This window comes from Dendropsophus ebraccatus, chromosome 9 (genome assembly GCF_027789765.1).
Source record: "Dendropsophus ebraccatus isolate aDenEbr1 chromosome 9, aDenEbr1.pat, whole genome shotgun sequence".
NCBI classification, from domain to species: domain Eukaryota; kingdom Metazoa; phylum Chordata; class Amphibia; order Anura; family Hylidae; genus Dendropsophus; species Dendropsophus ebraccatus.
In genome coordinates this window covers 93,055,683-93,077,459 of record NC_091462.1, presented here as the reverse complement: position 1 = coordinate 93,077,459, position 21,777 = coordinate 93,055,683, and the positions used below count along the sequence as shown (strand labels likewise).

The 21,777-nt window shown below is 45.0% G+C and overlaps 1 protein-coding gene across 2 annotated transcripts; it reads left to right on the top strand.

Annotated features, from left to right (window-relative positions):
- Positions 1 to 35: 35 nt before the first annotated feature.
- GET4 (guided entry of tail-anchored proteins factor 4) lies at positions 36 to 15,659 on the top strand. 2 transcript variants are annotated; one of them, XM_069983861.1, is made up of 9 exons: positions 36 to 254; positions 4,402 to 4,480; positions 5,532 to 5,613; positions 6,476 to 6,625; positions 7,064 to 7,202; positions 7,346 to 7,486; positions 12,379 to 12,454; positions 13,950 to 14,022; positions 14,847 to 15,659. In XM_069983861.1, exons 1-9 carry the CDS (start codon positions 103 to 105, stop codon positions 14,936 to 14,938), a joined length of 984 nt encoding a protein of 327 aa, XP_069839962.1. In that variant the 5' UTR covers positions 36 to 102; the 3' UTR covers positions 14,939 to 15,659. The 2 variants fall into 2 exon arrangements, with proteins under 2 accessions (XP_069839962.1, XP_069839963.1); XM_069983862.1 differs by lacking the exon at positions 36 to 254 and adding an exon at positions 535 to 633.
- Positions 15,660 to 21,777: the final 6,118 nt, after the last annotated feature.

The following is a 21,777-nucleotide window of genomic DNA, read 5'->3' as shown; positions in this document are numbered from 1 at the left end:
GCGAGTTCTGCTGCTGACTACGCTCGGCTTCCGTACGTCGGCGAGAGGCACGAGCGCGTGTGCTGATCTGCGCAGCTCAGGTGACGTCTGTGTGCCGTCCCTATGATGGCTGCTGCAATGGCGGAGCAAGAAGGCTCCAAAGGCAGCGCCCGGAACCGAGGAGGGGTGCAGCGTGTAGAGGGGAAGCTGCGGGCCAGCGTGGAGAAGGGAGACTACTATGAGGCCCACCAGATGTACCGCACGTTATTCTTCAGGTACGGTGAGGGGCGGAGCTTCTGTTTTTTTTTTTTCTTCAAGTCTTCCTCTGACTACAACGTTCCAGAGCTTTCCAGGGCCCTTTCCTAAAGTGACTGCTGATTGGCTGCTGGCGTGCTGGTTGCTAGGTGTAGGGCGGGGCTACCTGAACTCTAACACTGGATTGGCTGCGCGCCGTGTCAGTCTGTCAAGTCTTGTCAATTAACTCTTTAGCAGGTTGGAGTTGTGACAACTTGCTCGCGGCTGATTGGCTAGCGGTTTCTAGTTGCTATGGGGCAAGTCCTGCCCGCTCAGTGCCCAGAGGCCGGTCCTGGTGGCAGCTGGATCTTGAGGCCTAAGACTTTTATTACTATATAAGGGAGTTTAGAGCCCAAGTAGGTGAGGTCTGGTAGGGTGACAGCTGTCTGTGCAGCCCTGTACCCCAGTGTATGTGCAGCCCTGTACCCCAGTGTATGTGCAGCCCTGTACCTCTGCCTGACCTGAGGCCATAGCCTGACATGGAGGGACCCAGTGTATATGCAGCACTGTACCTCTGCCTGACATGGAGGGTCCCAGTGTATGTGCAGCCCTGTACCTCTGCCTGACATGGAGGGACCCAGTGTATATGCAGCATTGTACCTCAGTGTATATGCAGCACTGTACCTCAGCCTGACATGGAGGGACCCAGTGTATATGCAGCACTGTACCTCTGTCTGACATAGAGGAACCCAGTGTGTGTGCAGCCCTGTACCTCTGCCTGACATGGAGGAACCCAGTGTATATGCAGCCCTGTACCTCTGCCTGACCTGAGGCCATAGCCTGACATGGAGGGACCCAGTGTATGTGCAGCCCTGTAACTGTGCCTGACCTGAGGCCATAGCCTGACATGGAGGGTCCCAGTGTGTGTGCAGCCCTGTACCTCTGCCTGACCTGAGGCCTAAGCCTGACTTGGAGGGACCCAGTGTGTGTGCTGTCTCATAGTAGGTAGTCATGTGACAGTGTGTGCCAACATGGTTACTGCCTGACAGAAGGAGGTGGCAGGATGTGGGACAGAATTCCTGCGGCATAGCAACAGATATAAGGGAGCCGCTAAGGAGTCACTTATGGCCCCGCACTTGTGTATTGTGGCCATGTAAATGTACCCCCCCCCCCCCCCCCCCAAAAAAAAAAAAAAAAAAAAAGAATAAATAAAATAGAAGAGTGAAGAATGCATGATGTGGCCCTGTCACATATCTACAGACATAAGGGAGACACTAAGGAGTCGCCGTACCTTCATGGTCCCACACGTGGCGTACTTGCTAGGAAACCGGATCTAAAGGGATCCATTGCCACATACCACAACAGAAACCATAGGTCATATGTTTATTATTAGGATCCCCCCCCCCCCAAAAAAAAGTAATCTTCTTACTGTACATACGATTGCTCTCTCTTTCACTTTAAAGAAATTAGACATAGGCCTGATTTGCATGGAAAAAACACACATAAGCCTGTGATCCTGGCAAAGTGCACAAAGAAGCTCGAAGAAGGAATGAAAAAAAAACGTAAAAACACAAGGCTCATTCTGCTTAAAGGGAACCTGTCACCCCCCGTGCCGGGGTGACAGGCTCCCGACCCCCCGTTAGAGACCCCTATACTTACCTAATCCCGCCGGGTCCCGCTTCTGAAGATGGTCGGGTCCCGGAGATCTCAGCCGCCGCAGCCCGGTGCGCGCGCTGAGAGATGAGTCCAACGCTCATAGAGAATGACAGGAGAGTCCAGCGCTCCGTCATTCTCTATGAGCGTTGGACTCATCTCTCAGCGCGCGCGCCGGGCTGCGGCGGCTGAGATCTCCGGGACCCGACCATCTTCAGAAGCGGGACCCGGCGCGATGAGGTAAGTATAGGGGTCTCTAACGGGGGGTCGGGAGCCTGTCACCCCGGCACGGGGGGTGACAGGTTCCCTTTAAGAATACAAGACTCAAGATACAGTGTGACCAGAGTCTTACTTTGTTTCTGATGGGGTCATCTTAAAGGGGTTATCCAGTGTTAGAAAAACATGGCCACTTTCTTCCAGAGACAGCAGCACTCTTGTCTCCAGTTCAGGTGTGATTTGCATATAAGCTTCATTTGCTTCAATGGAACCGAGTTGCAGATCCTGCACCCAAACTGGAGACAAGAGTGGTGCTGTCTCTGGAAGAAAGTGGCCAAGTTTTACTAACGCTGGATGAAAAGTTACCCCATCCTAATGGATTGGGGTAACAAGCTGTTTGGGAAGGTCTGACTGCCCTACCTTCGGACCCCCCCCTTAGTCCCTTCTACCCACCCTCTTCATCATAAGGAATGCCACTGGAACTTTTTCTCAATGCTGAACATTGCACAGGTGCCTTAACGATCCAGCCCATGTGCCGGGCTGACACAGGTGAAGAATAGGAGAAAATCTGCCTAATGATAAGGAGGGTGGGGAGGAAGGACAGAGAGGTTGTGCCAGCCTAATACATACACAATCTAGGCCACACCCGTTGGGCACAGGGCTGCAGTTTAAAAGTTGTTTTTTAGGACGATAACTGCATCACCTGCCGTACGGACCCCAGGACAGATCTTGAATTAAAAGCAGCTATCCAAGTGCAAGTGGTACAAGTGGTTTGGGGGGGGGGGCAGATTGTGGGTACAGAGTTGCTTTAATGGGGTCTATTTGTTTTCCATGGGGTGTCTAGTTATTTAGTAGGATATCACTAGACAAAAAATACTATAAAAATCCAGGCTAAATTAAGAGAATCTGTGTCTGAGTTCCACCGCAAATGTGACCACAGCCTTGGTCCACTTTACACATGTCTATGATTTCTGGCAGTAAAGTGGTGTAAATTGTAGCCAATATGTACGTGTCCTTGAAGGTGGCATAGATTTCACAGTGCTGCTCGGCAGTAGCCACTGGTACACGCGTCTCTAAATCTAATGTCTTTACTAATGAGCAGCACCTAACACAGAGTACCAGAGATGAGCGACCCTCTAATACTGCCAAAATACTGACCAAAATCCCCATGTGAGCCAACCCCTAGGAGCCTACTGCAGCTTTGGCTGAAAATGGCGGAGTACACACTGCCCAGCGTGAAGCAGTTTTGTGCGGTAGAATGTTACCCACCATGACTGAAACCCAGCGGGGCCTGTTGGGTGTCCTTGGCATCTGGCATGCAGAAGATGTGGCACTGTTTTATTCTTGTTCTATGACGGAGCAGAACAGTGGAAATGAATAGTGGTGGTGTGAACTTAGCCCAAGACTTGACTTGCCAGAAGAAATCCTGTGAGGAGAGGTAGAGGTTGTATGTCCTTAGAGTCACTCATGAACCGGGGGTATTCTAGTAATAGATTATATAATACTAAACATAGGCCAAGAAAACCTGAAGCCTGGAAGGGTCTACTGTATTTATGTGGATGTCCACTGCTTCTCATCCTTCATTCCTCTAGCTTTCTGATGATGGTTTCATTGCTGGGACTTCCCAGTGCAGCTTTATTAAACTGGTTTAACTTGTTTCTGGATGTTACCAGACAAACATCCTAAATATCTATATATGATGCATATGTATTAGGCAGGACGTATCCCTAATCCTAACATTCTGGGTTGTCTATGTTGTATCAGATAAATTCCTGTTGTTTCAGGATCTATGGACCAAGCAAGTCCAGATCAGGTACCTGACATATAGGCAGCAGCTATACACATACACCAGCTGTTACTCATGTTTCTCTCCCAGTCAGCCTCCCTCATACACATGCATGCTCCACTTAGGTAAGAGTCTATAATGGAGAAGACAGGAGGGTGTTAGTACTAGTCACCACTGGTGGTCGGTTATCTTCCCAAGAAATAAGGGATCCCACTATTGAAATCCAACATGGCCAATCCTTTTCTCCCCTCACATCTGTTGTTCGGGAGGTGACTATACACGTTGGATGATTGGCAGGTAGCTTACATAACCCAGATCACACTGCCTTCCCTGGACGTTCACACCCGTGTATCAGTAGCTGATGAGCCTCATTGGCTGGTTTAGTGTAGTCCTTGTAGTTATGACATGAGGCATCCGTATTGGTCCGTCATGCTGCATCCAACCCTTATGTGCTCAGTGCAGCATTATGGTATGATGTGATGCTTAGTCTGTGCATCCTGTATTCCATCAGCTAATGTCTCTTTCTGTTTCAGGTATATGTCCCAGAACAAACACACAGAAGCAAGAGAATTAATGTATTCCGGGGCTTTGCTATTTTTCAGCCATGGTCAAGTAAGAACCTGTTCTGTATTTCTCTAACACTCTTGTTCCCAAAGATGATTTGATGGCATTGTCAGTACTGTGGTTATCCCCACCAGACGAGGTAGGGACCACCATGGGAACCGAGGTGCTTTTATCCTTAGTGAAAGTAGCAGCAATAAATCTGCTCTGCCATCAGTCTGTTTACTCTCTATGGGACTTATGAAGAGAACAGCTCTGTTTGTTGAAGTCCCATAGTGAGTGAGTGGCGTGGTGGCTGAGCATGCATGTCGCTGCTCCATTCGCTCAGGATAAGAGGACGTCCATTTTCATGATGAGTTTTTGGTGCCAGACACTGGACCCCCACTAATTGAATACATATTCCCAGTCCTGTGGATAGGGGGTATGTTTTATTCATTCGGATACAAGATGAATTTAGTTTTTTGGTGCTGTATAAGACAATAGAGGCTGTAAAGGCCCCATATTAGAGATGAGCACAGCTTGAGCATGTGTGAGTCCGATCGTTGGCATTTGAATACTAGTGGCTGAAGAAGTTGGATGCATCCCCAGGGAGTCCTGGTAAATATGGATACAGCCATGGAGCCGCTAGGGCTGCATCCAACTTCTTCAGCCACCGATTTTCAAATCCAGAACAATCGGCAGATGTCATGGAAGAGAAGGATCAGACATGTTCATTTCAGCTCGATCCTTTTGTTCTTGGCAAGTAAGCCTTCATCAGACATGTCTGGCAGCTGATACCTCCCCATTCCAAATTCATGAAGGCTCTGCTGAACTAAACGCTCATGTCTGTGGGCAGACTGGGGATATAGCTGTTTGGCCAACAGCTATTGAAGGTGCATGGCCATCTTAATACTAGTATACAGATCTGCATTTCAGCTTCTATTGCCTTATGTGCCACTCCATAGACACAGATGAGGTGAGTTTTTACTGTGTCGCTTATTGCTGGATTGAACTACGCAGAGACCTGTGCTCTTCTATAGCAGGAGTTGTAATTCATTGAGTTTCATCAGATAAATGTAGCTAAAGCTTTACATTATTCATCTCGTCTTTATTTCCCTTAAAGCAAAATAGTGCCGCGGATCTGTCTATGCTTGTTCTGGAGTCGCTAGAAAAATCAGAAGCTAAAGTGACAGATGAATTGTTAGGTGAGTGCGCTGGGTATCCCGGAACGGCAAAACAGGTTACTTTTATCATCTTCAGCTGTCACATAAAGAGCGAATATCAGAAGCTCAGAAATCTACCTTTGTTGGCAAGGAAAAAAATCTCACTGTTTTACAGTAGAAATAGATTTCCTTAAAGGAGAAGTCCGGCGAAAGTTTTTATTACAGTATTTTATAGCTCCCCAAAAGTTTTACAAATCCCCAATATACACTTATTACGGGAAATGCTTATAAAGTGCTTTTTTCCCTGCACTTCCTACTGCATCAAGGCGTCACTTCCTGGATAACATGGTGATGTCACTTCTTGGATAACATGGTGATGTCACTTCCTGGATAACATGGTGATGTCATGCACCGACTCCCAGAGCTGTGCGGGCTGTGGCTGCTGGAGAGGATGATGGCAGGGGGATGCTCAGTGTCTCTCCAGTGTCCCTCTGCCATCATGCCATCATCCTCTCCAGCAGGGCCATAATCTGTCCTGCAGAAAAAACATGCAAGTCATTGTGTGGTCTGTAGTTGTGGCGCAAATCACCCATTCTGAGTCCAAATTCCGGACGTTACAGATGCACATCCATAGTCCTGTCCAATGCTGCCAATGTGTGCATGAGGCCTAAGATTTTCAATGGGGGAAGAAGAGCATGGTCTCCCAACATCATCTGTCAGGGTGGTATTGGGATTTCCCTACACATTAGATAGCCACCTGGTCTTCCCAGTACTCGGCAGGTTCAGACAACTGTATAATTCCTGGGGTACAGATTCTATCTCTATCTATTGCAATAATTTCTACCTCTGAACCTCTCCATTTGCTTGGCCACATCCTTATCCCTGTATAACTCTGTTTCCATAGAAAACCTGGCCAAATTGTTTAGTTTGATGGATCCGAACTCTCCTGAACGAGTGGCTTTTGTGTCCCGAGCTCTCAAGTGGTCGACTGGTGGATCAGGAAAATTAGGTCACCCAAAGTTACATCAGTTACTGGCTATTACACTGTGGAAAGGTAGGTGTGCTTCACACACCAGCCGTCACAAGCTGGAATAGTGGGGCTGTTTAATAGTGAGGGAGGTGTTGGGTAATGGCTCAACTGCGCTATTTTACCCCCACCAGTTAGCCATTTGCCAGAGTTGTGGACCCCGAATACAAAGTAATAGGAGACAGAAGCAGACAGATCCTTAAATTGTAAGGTGGCCCTGCTGGGTGACTGCAGCTCAGCCCCCATTGAAGTGAATAGAAGCAGAGCGGCAGTAACCAAGCATGGCCACTACACAATGTACAGAGCTGCCTGCACCAGTCCCTTCATATGGCATGCACAGTGGTTTTGGCAAACAGCTGACCAGCTGGGTGTTAGACCCCCACTGACTTGTGTAATATTTAACGGGTGAAAAGCTGTCTGTTTTTTGGTCATGGATTGATGAATGAATATAAAACTCTTTTTCAGAGCAAAACTACTATGAATCCCGATACCACTTCCTGCACTCCTCTGATGGGGAAGGCTGTGCAAATATGTTAGTAGAATATTCATCCACCCGAGGCTATCGCAGTGAGGTGGACATGTTTGTGGCCCAGGCTGTCTTGCAGTAAGTCCCACCTATAGTTATCTAACTTTCTATTGCTTTGTTCGTCATTTTAAAGGGATTTTTTGGATAACCCTACTGCTAGTGCAAAATTGTGATTCTTCAGCATAAGTAATTTTACACACGTTGTTTTTTCTCTGTAATAGATTCCTTTGTTTAAAAAATAAAACAAGCGCTTCAGTGGTCTTCACAACGTACACAGAGAAGCATCCGTCAATAGAGAAGGGCCCTCCATTTGTACAGCCCCTTTTAAACTTCATTTGGTTTCTACTACTGGCTGTAGATGGGTAAGTTTATCTCTTGAGAGAACTTACAGAAGAGAAATTACAGGGTATGTATGAAGTTAGAAAAGGGCTGGTTGTTTGGCAGAAACAGCGCCACTTTTGTTCATGGTATTGAAGCTTTGCCCTGTTCTTTTCAAAAAGAATAAGTGATTCTCTCAAGATTAAAAGTTATGCCCGATCCACAGGAGTGTATGGAGCAGCAGCATGCATGCTCTGCTGCAGCTCCATTCACTTTCTAGTGGCCTTTCAAAAGTGAGCACCAGACTCTTCTATGCTCCATTCACTTGTGGGACAATGACCTCTATTTTTATGATTAGTGGGGGTCCTAGCAGTCAAACTTTAACCCCTTTAACTGATCGTTAAACTTGTTGACTAAACTTAACTACATACTTTTATTTTAGCCCACAGATAAGCTCATAACTTCTGCACTAAAATTAAGCAAAGGCTATAGGGAAACTTTAAGATTGGTTTAACCCCTAGACAACCTAGGACGTACCGGTACGTCCTTGAAGTCTGTCCCCAGACGACCCTGGACGTACGGGTACGGAGCGGAGCGCGCTTCATAGCAGGTGGGGGCCGGCTGCAATCAGCAGCCGGCACCTCACCGTTAATGACACGCCTGAGCGTGACATTAACTCCTTAAACGCAGCGATCGCTGCCGCAGCGCTTAAGTGTAAGTGACAGGGGGAGTCCCCTGTCACTTTCAGTAAAACGGACCGCCGGAGGTCTCTCACCTGCCTCCGTGCGGTCCGATCGGCGCTCTGTTCTCTGAGCCTGCACAGGCAGGCTCAATGAGCAGATCGCCGATAACACTGATCAATGTTATGCCTATGGCATAGCAGTGATCAGTGTGTAAAATAAAAGTAATCAATATACAAATCCCCCAAAAGGACTTAAAATGTATAAAAAAAAAGTTAAAAACACCAACACACTACCCCCAAACCCCTCCCCCAATAAAAGTCTAAATCACCCCCATTTCCCATTATATAAATAAAACATATAAAAATAAATAAACATATAATATACCGTAGCGTGCGTAATTGTCCGATCTATTAAAATATAACAAGCGTCATTGCGATCGGTGAACAGCGTAGACGAAAAGAGGGAAAAAAGTGCGCGGATTACTGATTTTATTACATTTTATATTAAAAATTTTTTATAAAAAGTGATCAAAACGTCCGATCTTCACAAATATGGTATTAATAAAAACTAGAGATCATGGCGGAAAAAATGACGCCCCATACAGCCCCGTAGGTGAAAAAATAAAACTGTTATAAGCGTCACAATAGGCCCATTTTATTAATATTTAAGTGCCAAAAAAGGGATTTCATTATAAAAATATATATAACATTAGAGAATCTGTGTAACCTGCATATGGCTGTGTTCGGACTGACCTATAGAGTAATAGTATCATGTCGCTTTTACCATATAGTGCATTACGTAGACACAGGAACCCCCCAAACGTTACCATATTGCATTCTTTTTTACGATTTCACCTATTTATATTTTCATAAATAATATATTTGGGATTCCGTCATACATGTTATGGTAAAATGAAAGACGCCATTACAAAATACAACTATTCCTGTAACAAATAAGCCCTTACATGGCCTTGTAGATAGAAAACTGAAAGTGCTAGAGCTCTTAGAAGGGGCGGAGGGAAAAACAAAAGCGCAAAGATCAAAATTTGCGCGGCCCACTGGGTCATTTTGGGCCTGGTCCTCAAAGGGTTAAAGGGATTGGCCACTTTCACATTGTTTTGTAAAAAAAAAAAAAAAAAAAAATTGTAGTTGGTGAATGTATACAAACCACTCTATAATTGTTGTTTTTTTCATTCAAATCTTTGTTTACAATTTTATAAATATATATATATATATATATATATATATATATATATATATATATTTTTTACAAAAGAAATTCAAGTACAAACACAAACTCGAACAGTGTGTACATTCCAAATACAAGTACCAATAACCGTATGGCCCAAAAATGTACCAAACCCACAACAGTATTGGTATCCAGATCCCTTGGCACAAGCATAATTATATAGCAAAAACAAAAACTCTATTTATAACTTAAAGGGCAATCGCCCTAATCATTTTCACAGGAAAAATGTACACATTGTATACCTTCTCTTATCCCCAACCCCGTCCTCCCCACCCCTACCCCCCAACCCCAGGCATGGCTGCCCTTCTGAGAGGAGAGAGAGAATAAAAATAAATTATCCTTCCCATCATTTTATTTTTCTTCAAAATAATTAAATAAATAAACAATGTTTATATATAAGGTGTCACTTGCCAATTTTTCCAAAGACGTTGGAACCTCCCCCTCCCTCTAGCTTCCTTTCCAGAATACCAAATCCTTCCATATTGATAATTTGGGTTTATCAGGTTTTCCCATTCAGCAGACGTTGGGGCCCTAGGGGCTATCCAGTTTCTTAGAATAACTAGTCTAGCGTAAAACAAACATTTAATAATCAGACCTCTTATAATATCATCAGTCACATTAGGTGAATTTCCTAATACTGCTATCTCTGGGGAACGAAAGATAGTACAGTTAAACTTTGTCTCCAAGAAATGAAAAATCCCCTTCCAGTATTTGCCTAGAGCGCGGCACCCCCAAAACATATGACCCAGGCCCGCACATTCCTCCTGGCATCTCGGACAAGAGGAATCATTTCATCATCTTCCTCCCATACGAGAAAGCAGTAATGGGGAATAGTATGATGCATGCAAAATCCTGAATTGAACCAACCTATGACCCTCTGAAAGTGAAACCTTTTGTACATTACTCATTATATTGCTCCAGGTGTCCTCACTCAGAGGGCCTAGCTCCTTTTCCCATCTGGATCGGTAAGCAAATCTGTGCCCATGTTCATATTGTGAATTTAGTGTTATATACCTATAAATAAAAGATAAACTTTTCTTGGTATTGGATCCCATACCTTGCAACATTAATAGTACCTTACTCTTAGTGGGCCTAAAAAATTCCTTAGTTAACGTGCAGCCAGCCGCTTGAGAGAGCTGAACATAAAAAAAACTTGTGTTTCCCATCCAGTGCGAAATCCTTACCAAGATCATCAAAATGACGAATTTCCCCATTCAAAAATAGCTGCGACAAATACTAAAGTTTTCTATTAATCCTAAATTGATTGTTGTGAATTTTCCCAAATTCTGGGAGGTTTACATTCCCCCAGATTGGGGTGCAACTCAAATACCCCTTATCTAGTGCTAATCTTCTAGTCTCCTCCCATACCCTATTTGCCAAGTGACATAATTTCAGGTCAGTTCGAAGTGAGACCAGATTACCTGACTCCAATAATCCAAACAGATCCTCAAATTTAAAGTGTCTAACACAATATTGAAAAAAGGTGTCTTCTCCACCCCGTAATCCGTGCTAAGTGACAAGACAAAAAGTACCTCCTAATGTCGGGCAGAGAATAACCTCATTCCTCTTTATGAGTGCTAAATACCGAATATTTCAGGCGAACCCGTTTCCTTCCCCAAATAAGACTACCCAGCAATATTTCTATTTTTTTAATCCACCTATCGCCAATCCAGATGGGAGAAGAGCCAAAATAAAATAAGAGCTGAGGGAGGTCAACCATTTTTATTATAGCAATCCGGTCAGCCATGGTCAATGGAAGCTTTTTCCAAATGGCAATTCGGTTATTCAATCCATTCATAAAAGGAATCAGATTGGCGGTCATATAATTGTTACTTAACTTCTGCCACATTATGTAGATTTTTTTTGTGCCTCATCCATCGATTTCCCCTCTGCTCTCTGCTGTCTTGACAGTGCACCTCTCAATTAGATGGCTGTCTGTGGAGAATGTTGTATTGATGTTGTGTTGTTAAAAGCTCCACCATAATCAGCTGTCTTGTTCATGACATCACCAGGGATTCGGGGAAGCCTCACAAGTCTACATATTTTGTGGCAGAAGTAAAGTAACACTAAAAGAGTGACATACTTTCATTGTTCATGATTATTATTATTATTATTTTTTTTGTCATTTCTTTTTTAAAGCAGTGTTCCCCAACCTGTGGCTAGCCAGGTGTTACAAAACTAATACTTCCATCATGCCCTGCCAGCCTGAAAAGCCATAGGTTGGTGAACACTGTACAGAGCAGTAATATGTGCATGAGAACTTACATGTAAGGTCCCCTTCACATATATACGGCGGGCTGGCTCAGTTTCCCTCCTGAGGTAAAATGAGATATGAATTGATCCCGCTCATTTGCATGGCTCAAATCAATATAACCGGCTTTTGAACCTGGGAGGAAGAACGCATCTTGCAGCTCTCCTCCATTCGTCCTGTCCAGCTTTTGATGGCTTATGAAAAAATGGTTAGAAAGCCTGATGACAACTGATGCATTGTTTTTTCATCAATTTCTGGTAAAACGAGGGAGCCGGACTGCCTGATCTTTGTGATCCCAGTCTAACCCCCTGCTATGTCAGCACTCTCCAGGTCTTCTCATTTTCTTATTATTCCAGCAGTCTTGATACACTGAACAGAAATCACAACTGAATTTTTTTCCTGTATCAACAAATCATAGTCTGGAAATGCTAGATCTTCATTGCAGTACAGAGCTCCACAGACTCCCTTCTGCTACATCTAAGAGCTGCTGCCGCTGGTGTGATCCTGTGCCAGTCCGTATCAGCCTGTGTATTATTTTGGCACAATTTACAATTGTCGGTAAAAGATTTCCTCAAAAGCAAAATGGAGCTGCCAAGGATTTCTAAACAAGATGTAATACTATAATTCCCCTGCCAAAATGTGTAGGAAGGCAGACGACGTACAGGACTGCGTTTATTAAGTGCTTCTATGGAAGGTTCTGAGTCCTTTATTGATGTGAGTTTCATTTATAAACATTTTCTTTCTTTATTCCTAGTGGGAAATTAACCGTATTTACAGTATTGTGTGAACAGTATCAGCCGTCATTAAAAAGAGACCCCATGTATAATGAGGTAGGTCATAATAAAACATGGTGTAATCCAAGCAGCTGATAGGAGCTAGGGGGGTGATTTTTTTTTAGGGACTGGCAGGAAAATTGCAAAACTTAAACAGGAAATTACCCAAAAGTAGATTGCATGTAGCATATTTCTAAGGTTATAGCTTCCTGGGATGTGATCAGCTCTGTATTAAGGTTTTTTTAGGGTCTTCTCTATTAACACAAGGGATAGAGATGAAAGTAGATTGTACAACCAAACATTGTGTAGTAGCAGTGCTGGGATACTGCAGGTCAACTCTTATTGAAGTGAATAGAAGCAGAACTGCTGTAAAGCTGCACGGCCACCACACCAAGTGGAGTCGTCTGCTTCCAGCTCCATGAACTGGTCAGTGAGGGGCTGGGTGTCGCCACCTTACATATCAGATATTAATAAATACAGATATGTCCACTATGTCCTGGCAGTAGGAGATGGACATTGATAGAAGTCTATGGGACTATCTACTGCAGGGAGATGGGGAGAGAACCACTCAGCCACATGCTTCTCCCCACTGGTTCTAACAATTTGTTCGGATGGTCTGAACCCACCCATCAAACTTTGGACGTGTCACTTTTATATTTTATTACTGTGCGCCAGGTAACAAGGATTTTGCCTACAAAAGGCAACAACATCATAAAACACTGAGCAATGTTCTTCCACATGTGGCTCCACGGCTACTGCAAAACTGCAACTCTGCATGCTAAGAGTTGTAGTGTAGCAACAGCTGCAGATTGTAACAGATAAATGTAGACCAGGGCTACGTAGTGACAAATATATTGTAGACAGATGAAACTATCTGTTCAGCTGGCTGGTAATATAATAATTTAGGCTGTAATGTCATAGCAAAGTGCCTATATTGTATCCTGTGCACATGGCGCCATCTAGTGTTTTGCTGGGGTATGTCACTGTATAGAGTGGGACATGTTACTAGCCCTGAGAGGTAAGGCTCTCTTCCTCCTTTGCAGACAGCAACCTGACACACACTTCTGGCATTACCATGTATGCTGTGTGGCTGTCAGCTGTACCATTACTCTATAGGAAGCTCAGGAGAGGAAGGAGGCTCCTGCACCTCTGTCTCAGGAAGCTTCTGTGATAAATGAACAGTAACCTCACTGCCGCTTCCCAAAATATAATGAAACCCCTCCAATAGGACCAGCTCTTTATCCAGAACAGATTTCAAATGAGGGTTTTTTAGTTCACTGTACACTATACATACTGGCCATTTTCTTTGAGAAGATCACCCCATAGCTTTTCAGTGCTATTTGTCATATAGGCTAATATAGTATCTTTATATATTTTAGAATGCTATGAATACATTTATCCTGTATGTTGGGAGCTTTACCAATGTACATCTAAACGTGGGGCAGAAATTTTGTGAAAATCCTGAACAGTAACCTTTTATTTGTGACAATGTACTGTATATAAATCGGCTATATACATGTTACCACTTTTTGCTTTTTATTCTGATTTGCAGTACTTGGACAGGATAGGACAGATTTTCTTCGGTGTACCTCCTAAACAGTCGTCTTCCTACGGGGGATTATTAGGTAAGTGAGGAATAAAATGTTCCTTGGGTTGCAGCCCAGCGAACACTGCAATACCAGACCCTGGCATGCTGCTCAGGCCAGATTCACATATGTCCAAGGCACATTTGAGTGGGCAGATGTTGAATAAAAAAAAAAATCAGAGAAACGATGCCCAATGGTCCATAGTTCTGCTGCCATGACCCTTATCGTCCTTTGTGACAATGGATGAAACATCTGGTGCAAAAGGTCCACCCTGTTGAATCTGATGTTTGCATCCAGCTTGGCTCTGGATTTATTTATTTTTTTAAAATCTATCCATAGACTAGACTAGATGGTACCCACTGCTGAGGTGTCAATGGGAAGGGCACTCTGGTTCATATCCGCTTCACAGCTTAAAAGTGATGGTGTATCTGGAGCAGCAGCCCAGCATGAATGAGGAGAGGTTTTTTTTTTTTTTCTTTTTTAAAGGGGTTATCCAGCGCTACAAAAACATGGCCACTTTTCCCCCTCTCTTGTCTCCAGATTGGGTGGGGTTTGGAACTCAGTTCCATTGAAGTAAATGGAGCTTAATTGCAAACCACAACCTGAACTGGAGACAAGAGAGGGGGAAAAGTGGCCATGTTCTTGTAGTGCTGGATAACCCCTTTAAGATGCCATATGTGCAGTTATACTTGGATAAGATGGCATTATATCTAAGGTTATCCCTAATAGATGGTAAACAAGGCAGTAAAACTACCTACTTAGCATGTATTGTTTGTTTTTCTTTTGTTTTTGGGTTCAATGCAGCTGTAAATCTCCCCCTTATTAGTGCATATTAATAACATCTGTGTTTTTTTTCTCTAAAGGTAACCTGTTAAATAGCCTAATGGGGGCTGGGGATGAGGATGAAGATGTGGAAGATGGGCAAGAAGACAGCAGTCCCATCGAGCTAGATTGAGCGACAGAAAATATTTGATTAGGAGCTGCATGAATCAGAACAATTAAAAAAACAAACTGGAGCCCAAAAGACTTCATTCCATGATCCGAGTCTCAGAAGAGTCATTTCTGAGCAGCCGTACCGAGCTGTCCTCTTATCCCAACAGTGGAAGAATTATGTGTTTGCTCTCAATAAGTAATGTCAGGGGGGTAGCTGAAAAGCATAGTGAATAGAGTGAATGTTGGCAAACATACCCAGCTCTGCTATATATATTTTTTATTCTTTCTATAAATGCCAAGCAAGCACATGGTTTTCTTACGGTGTGACAGCCAAGCAGATCAACCTATCAAATCCTCTGTGTCGTCCTCCCTTGTCACTTTTCCATAGCTTAAAGTCACGGCCAAGCCCCAAGTGTCGCCATATCATCATGAATCCTACCTAATGTCACTATGATCATGATTTGGGACTGATCCCCCCTCCCCTTCCCCTCATTGTGTGATTGTCTTGTTTGTTAGCGGCACAGCTATTATAAACACATCTTTATTTAATTACGGTGGACTTTCTTTTAATATGCAATATTTATTACCGATTCAGTGATTTTGTACATTTCCTCCCTACAGTACAAGACCGGGATGTCACATTGGCACTGAAAATGTAATTTTATTTATAAAGGCAGAGTAGGGCGGGTATTGGTGGAACAGACAAATGCAGTGCTATGGAATAAATCATACAATGTATCTTATGATCTGTGGCCAGTGATCGTCTTCTCTGCGTCTAAGCCGGATATTTTCTATCGCATCAATCCAGAGGGCTTATAGGATGTATAATATTGTACTGATCCTTTGGATTTTCCAGTTGGCTTTTTACTCCTATGTCCTAAGTCTAATAGTTGCACATAATAAAGTCTGCAGTGGAGGCCCTGAATGAAGGCTTTGATGCTGATGTGAACCCCTTTTAAATGCTCCATATTTAACAGTGTATGAGGCTGATTGATAAATCTGGAACATGTGTAGACTGTCTACTCTACAGCCCCTATTACACGGGGCGACATAGAGGAGCAAACGAGCGCTGTCAGCGCTCATTTGCTCCTTGTTTCCCGATTGCTGCCGCCGCTATTACACACGCTGGCAGCGAGCTGTGAGTGTGTGTGTGTGGGGAGGGGGGGAATCTTTCTGTGTAAAGATACCCTTAGTTTTGTTTGACTACTCTTAGTTTACACCAGCCATTAGCTTATCTTCATTCAGGCAAACATAATGGGTCAAATCTTGGTGCACAGCATTAGGCCATTCCTCCTCGAGCAAGTGTATTCTGATCTTTTTGGCGCACACAGCATAAGCAATGTATCAGTCTGACTATGATTATCTGGTTGACAACTGAGCAAGGTGACAGCTAATGATCCGGATAATCAGCCATGTCTGACATTTGCACCTCTGACCCATTCATCTGCATGAGGATGAGGTCTAATATTCTCTAACCTCCTACTACTACTTACAGGATTTTGGCAGGGTTGTTTAGAAGCTATTACTATGTGTACAAAATGAAAGCTGGTACTGAGTCAAATCCCGATGCAGTACAGGTAAGGGGAAATGGGTATATTTATTTTATTTATTTTTTGGGGTGTCTTGATGACTTTATACCAGGTTTCTGATGGAATGGAAATGCTTTCTCAGTCACAGGCAAGTTAGATGTAAAAATATTTTTTTCCAGGGAACTCCTTGTTTCGAACTCCATGTTCCAAACTGCTGACACTGTTAGATGTTATTAGGTACCTTTCATAAATCTAGCTGTGCTTCTAGAACATAAAGTTTCAGAAGCTTTCCAAAACTCCTGAAAAGCTACAAGGTGTAATGTCTCCCTTCTGGCGTGGGGGTGTAAGGTATGGCGTGGGGGTGTAAGGAAGTGTTATAGCTTACTGTACTTCAGAGCTTCGAGAAGCCTCGTTGTACAATAAAATAAAAGCATTTTCTATGTTCTGGAAGCACAGACAGATATATGGAAGATACCATGTGTCTTCTAAGAGCATCAGCAGTTTGGAACATGAATTCCAGCAGACAGATTCACTTTAAGGGTACATTCACACTTACCGGACCCGCAGCGTATTTTCCGCAGCAGATTTCATTTAAATAACTGAACACAGCATCAAATCTGCACCATCAAATCTGCTGCGGATCCTGTAGGTGTGAACACACCCTAAGGGCCCTATTCCACAGTAACCATAATCAGCCCGATTTGGCCGATTATCGCTCGGTGAAATAGAGAGAACGATCAGCTGATGATCGTGTCATCGGCTGATCGCTCATTTAGGGCCAGACCTAAAATCATCGTTCCCCCACCGCGCATCGCTATGGTTGAATAGTGGTGCGCGGCGGGCGACCGACGTTTTGAGAAGTAGCAGCAGCATCATCATACATTACCTGCAGGGACTCTCCTCCGCTCTGTCTTCCTCCCCGGGTCCCGCGCGCTCTAGCTTCAGAATGGCCTGTCAGCTGACGGAGCGCTCAGCCAATCACAGGCCGGGACCCCCCTGTCAGCTGACAGGCCATTCTGAAGCTAGAGCGTGCCGGACCCAGGGAGGAGGACGGAGCAGAGCAGAAGACCTGACAGGTAATGTATGCTGCAAGGACATCTGTAACGATGTCCTTGCAGCCCTCGCTCAACGATCATCGGGCCGTGGAATAGGCCCAGTAAATGAGCGGCGATCTAGCAGATCGGCGCTCGTTTACATCGTTAATCGGGCCCTGCTCGGCCCGTGAAATAGGACCCTAAGTTTGTGGCACGCAGATAACCAAATATGCACCTCCAGATTTTGCATCTCTTTATTCCAACAGTCTGGCAAAAGTACTGCATGTCTTTAATAAGAACTAACCCTAAATGTTGAAATTCAGCCCCTTATTGCTGATCAATAGACTTGGGGCTGACTACCTACAAGCAGTGCAGCATACATGGACATAATAGCACAGAGCTGACTTTCTTGTTGGTGTATTAGTTTATGCTTAGAGATGCTACAGCAATGTGCCCACCATCAGTCACAGTGCAGGGTCTACAATTCAATTTAGGCATATGTTGTATGAGCCATGTGTACACCTGTGTAAGAGACTGACCGTTCCGTGACCCGTCCGGGTCATGGAGCTGCCGGTCTCTGAAAAGGATATCTTAGTCGGTGCTGCAGTACTGGCCGGATGATCTTTCGGGCCGCAGAGTTCTGATGCAGGAGCATCTGTGCGCGCCTGCATCAGAACTCCCCTGAGTGGCCGGAGCCGCTCGCTCCACAGTGTGAACTGACATTGGTTTCTGCGGCCACTATTCAATAAAATAGTGGTTGCAGAAAACTGACATGTCAGTTCTTTGCGGCGCCGCGAGGGATTTTGGCCGGAGTGCATACTATGTAACGTATATTTCCGTAATAATTGTACAACGGCAAATGAAAATATATGTTGTGTGAACGTAGCCTTAGGGTGCACACCAGCTTCATTGTGATTCTATATGCTGGTATATGATAAGTATTATAGTCTAATTCTGTGAGGCATTGTACTCTTCACTAGAAACATTTCTTCCATTCTAATTATATATAAAAGCAGGGAGCACATTCACCAGTTTAGTGTAATAATTTATTGATCAGAATTGCATTTAGTACCACCACTGGCGACCAACCAAAATGTCCACAGCAGAATGAATAATATTACAGACACTGATCCCAAATCATTTGTCTTAGTGGAGAAGTGTCGTTGAGCAGTATAAACATGCTATGTACAAGACTGACTTACATCCTTAAAGCATCAATGCATTTCCTTCTCCTGCTTGGGGATGTCCTGTGCTGCTCGCCCGTTTGGGCGTGTTCACATGTACCGGATAATGGAATGATGTTGTAGTAATTAGGATTAGTAAAGAATGCATCCACACAGTGGGCAGATTTATTACAGTGCTGTGAGGAGGACACGACATGGGGGGGATGGAAGATGGCACAGGTTGACTTGCATCATACCAGGCAGGTGCTTGTTACCACTTTGCACCTGTATTTCAGTATTCTGAGCATCTGAACTAAAAATAAGTTTAGTTCTCTTCTGATAAACGTGCCCTGACATTGCAGAATATATATAGTCCTGTCTTCTGTATGCTCTACCTTTTGGGTTTTTATAGATATGATACTACAGAAAGGAATACACACCTCATATACAGATGAGCTTGACAGGCTTGTGTTTTCTATAGCAGTGTTCCCCAACCTGTGGCTGTCTTGGTGTGGCAATACTACAGCCCCCAGCAGGGGGCACACTTGGAGCTGTAGTGTGACAGCTGGGGGACACCTTCATATTACGTTATGACATCTGTATGTGGCAAGCTCCTATTTCCCATGTGATCTACTCACCTTAAAGGACCCAGAGCTACATGTTATAGCTATATTGTAATGATTGGTCACGGTGTACCATGGCCCAATTAGTTTACACAGTGATGGCATATTCCATAGCGCTGTACATACGTAATTATTTGCTCATATTAATTTTACGTATGCAAAAATACAGAATATGATTTCTATGCACATCTATATATGTCCATGATTAGAAACTCACCTGGCCATACACATAATATTGCTGTTGGCCTAACACCAAAGGTCCGGGTAGTTGAAGTCCAACATGCTCAGTCTTTTTCTCCCCTCACATATTCCACCATGGGAGAGTCAGGAGGTCTCCAAACATTATATTCGTGTTCCCCAACCTGCGTCTCTTCAGCTTCTACCATGCCTTAAGAGACACAAGTTGGTGAACAGTGCATTAGATCACTGGTGTCAAACTGAGGCCCCTGCATTAGATGGTTAGCTGGTCTTGCCAAAATTTAACATGCTGCAGAAGCACATAACTGCTTACCTGTCAGTCTTTGGAGGTGTTAATTCTGTATTTCATGATGTGCTTCCTGGTTGAGCAGTTGCTCAGTAACTACAAATCCCAGAATGCTTTGCTTTCCCTCTGCTGTTCATTACAGTCCTCACACCCTGCCGACCCCTCTCTCCCAGAACTCCTGCCAGTTCCCTGCTCTAAGATGGACTGGTTGAGGTTCCCTGTTCTAACTTAGGCTGTACCACTATATCAGCTATAGCAAAACCAAAGAAAGAAGCATTATGCACTAACCAACATTTCGCTGTTAAACCATACTTAGTTTATCCATACTTCATAAGAGCAGTGGGGAGAAGGGATGAGGCAGGAGCGTCCTCACTGGCTGTCAGTAAGGACACCACTGGTGTAACAGCGAAAATGTTGGCGAGTGCATAACGCTTTCTTCGGATATATGTTGCAGTGAAATGATAGAATCAGGGATTTGATCAAATCTCTAAGGGATTTGATCGAATTCTGGGAAATGATGAAATGGCTGAGCCTTTCAGGGAAATGATGGAATGGATTTTTATCATTTCCCCTGCAACATACCTCCTGCTCCCCGCTTGCTGTGTGATGCTGCTGATGCTGCCTCCTGCTCCCGCCTATGCTCCTCTGTCCACCTCCGGTCCCGTGTGCTGTTGCCTCCTGCTCCCGGCTCATCTCCCCTGTCCGCCTACGGTCCCATGTGCTCTGTGATGCTGCCTCCTGCTCCCCTGTCCGCCTCAAGTCCCGTGTGCTGTGTGATGATGCTTCCTGCTCCTCTGTCCGCCTCCAGTCCCATGTGCTGTGTGATGTTGCCTCCTGCTCCCCGTTCTGCTCCCCTGTCCGCCTCCAGTCCCGTGTGCTGTGTGATTCTGCCTCCTGCTCCCCTGTCCACCTCCGGTCCCATGTACTGTGTGATGATGCCTCCTGCTCCCCTGTCCGCCTCCGGTCCCGTGTGCTGTGTGATGATGCCTCCTGCTCCCTGTTCTGCTCCTCTGTCCGCCTCCAGTCCCCTGCGCTGTGTGATGATGCCTCCTGCTCCCCTGTCCGCCTCCAGTCCCATGTACTGTGTGATGCTGCCTCCTGCTCCCCTGTCCGCCTCCGGTCCCGTGTGCTGTGTGATGATGCTTCCTGCTCCTCTGTCCGCCTCCAGTCCCATGTGCTGTGTGATGATGCCTCCTGCTCCCCGTTCTGCTCCCCTGTCCGCCTCCAGTCCCGTGTGCTGTGTGATTCTGCCTCCTGCTCCCCTGTCCACCTCCGGTCCCATGTACTGTGTGATGATGCCTCCTGCTCCCCTGTCCGCCTCCGGTCCCGTGTGCTGTGTGATGATGCCTCCTGCTCCCTGTTCTGCTCCTCTGTCCGCCTCCAGTCCCCTGTGCTGTGTGATGATGCCTCCTGCTCCCCTGTCCGCCTCCAGTCCCATGTACTGTGTGATGCTGCCTCCTGCTCCCCTGTCCGCCTCCGGTCCCGTGTGCTGTGTGATGATGCCTCCTGCTCCCCTGTCCGCCTCCGGTCCCGTGTGCTGTGTGATGATGCCTCCTGCTCCCTGTTCTGCTCCTCTGTCCGCCTCCAGTCCCCTGTGCTGTGTGATGATGCCTCCTGCTCCCCTGTCCGCCTCCAGTCCCCTGTGCTGTGTGATGATGCCTCCTGCTCCCTGTTCTGCTCCTCTGTCCGCCTCCGATCCCATGTGCTGTGTGATGATGCCTCCTGCTCCCAGCTCTACATCATTCTTGTCAGCTTCTCTGTCACTAGATTATGCTACATAAACCTACTGACAGAGTCTCTTTAAATACAATTTTCTAATACTGGAGTATCCCTTTAACTGAAACACTTGAGGGGAATTTATGTCTCCGAAGTCATAAGCTTTACCTAATATCACACTGTATTTAGTATTTTGGCATATTCCTTAAAGGAGAAGAACCACAAATTTAAAAAAAGGGAGGAAGGTTTAATAAATAACCTAAACTCAGGTCCCTGTACCACTCTTGGGTCCAACTGTCCACCACTGGAAGT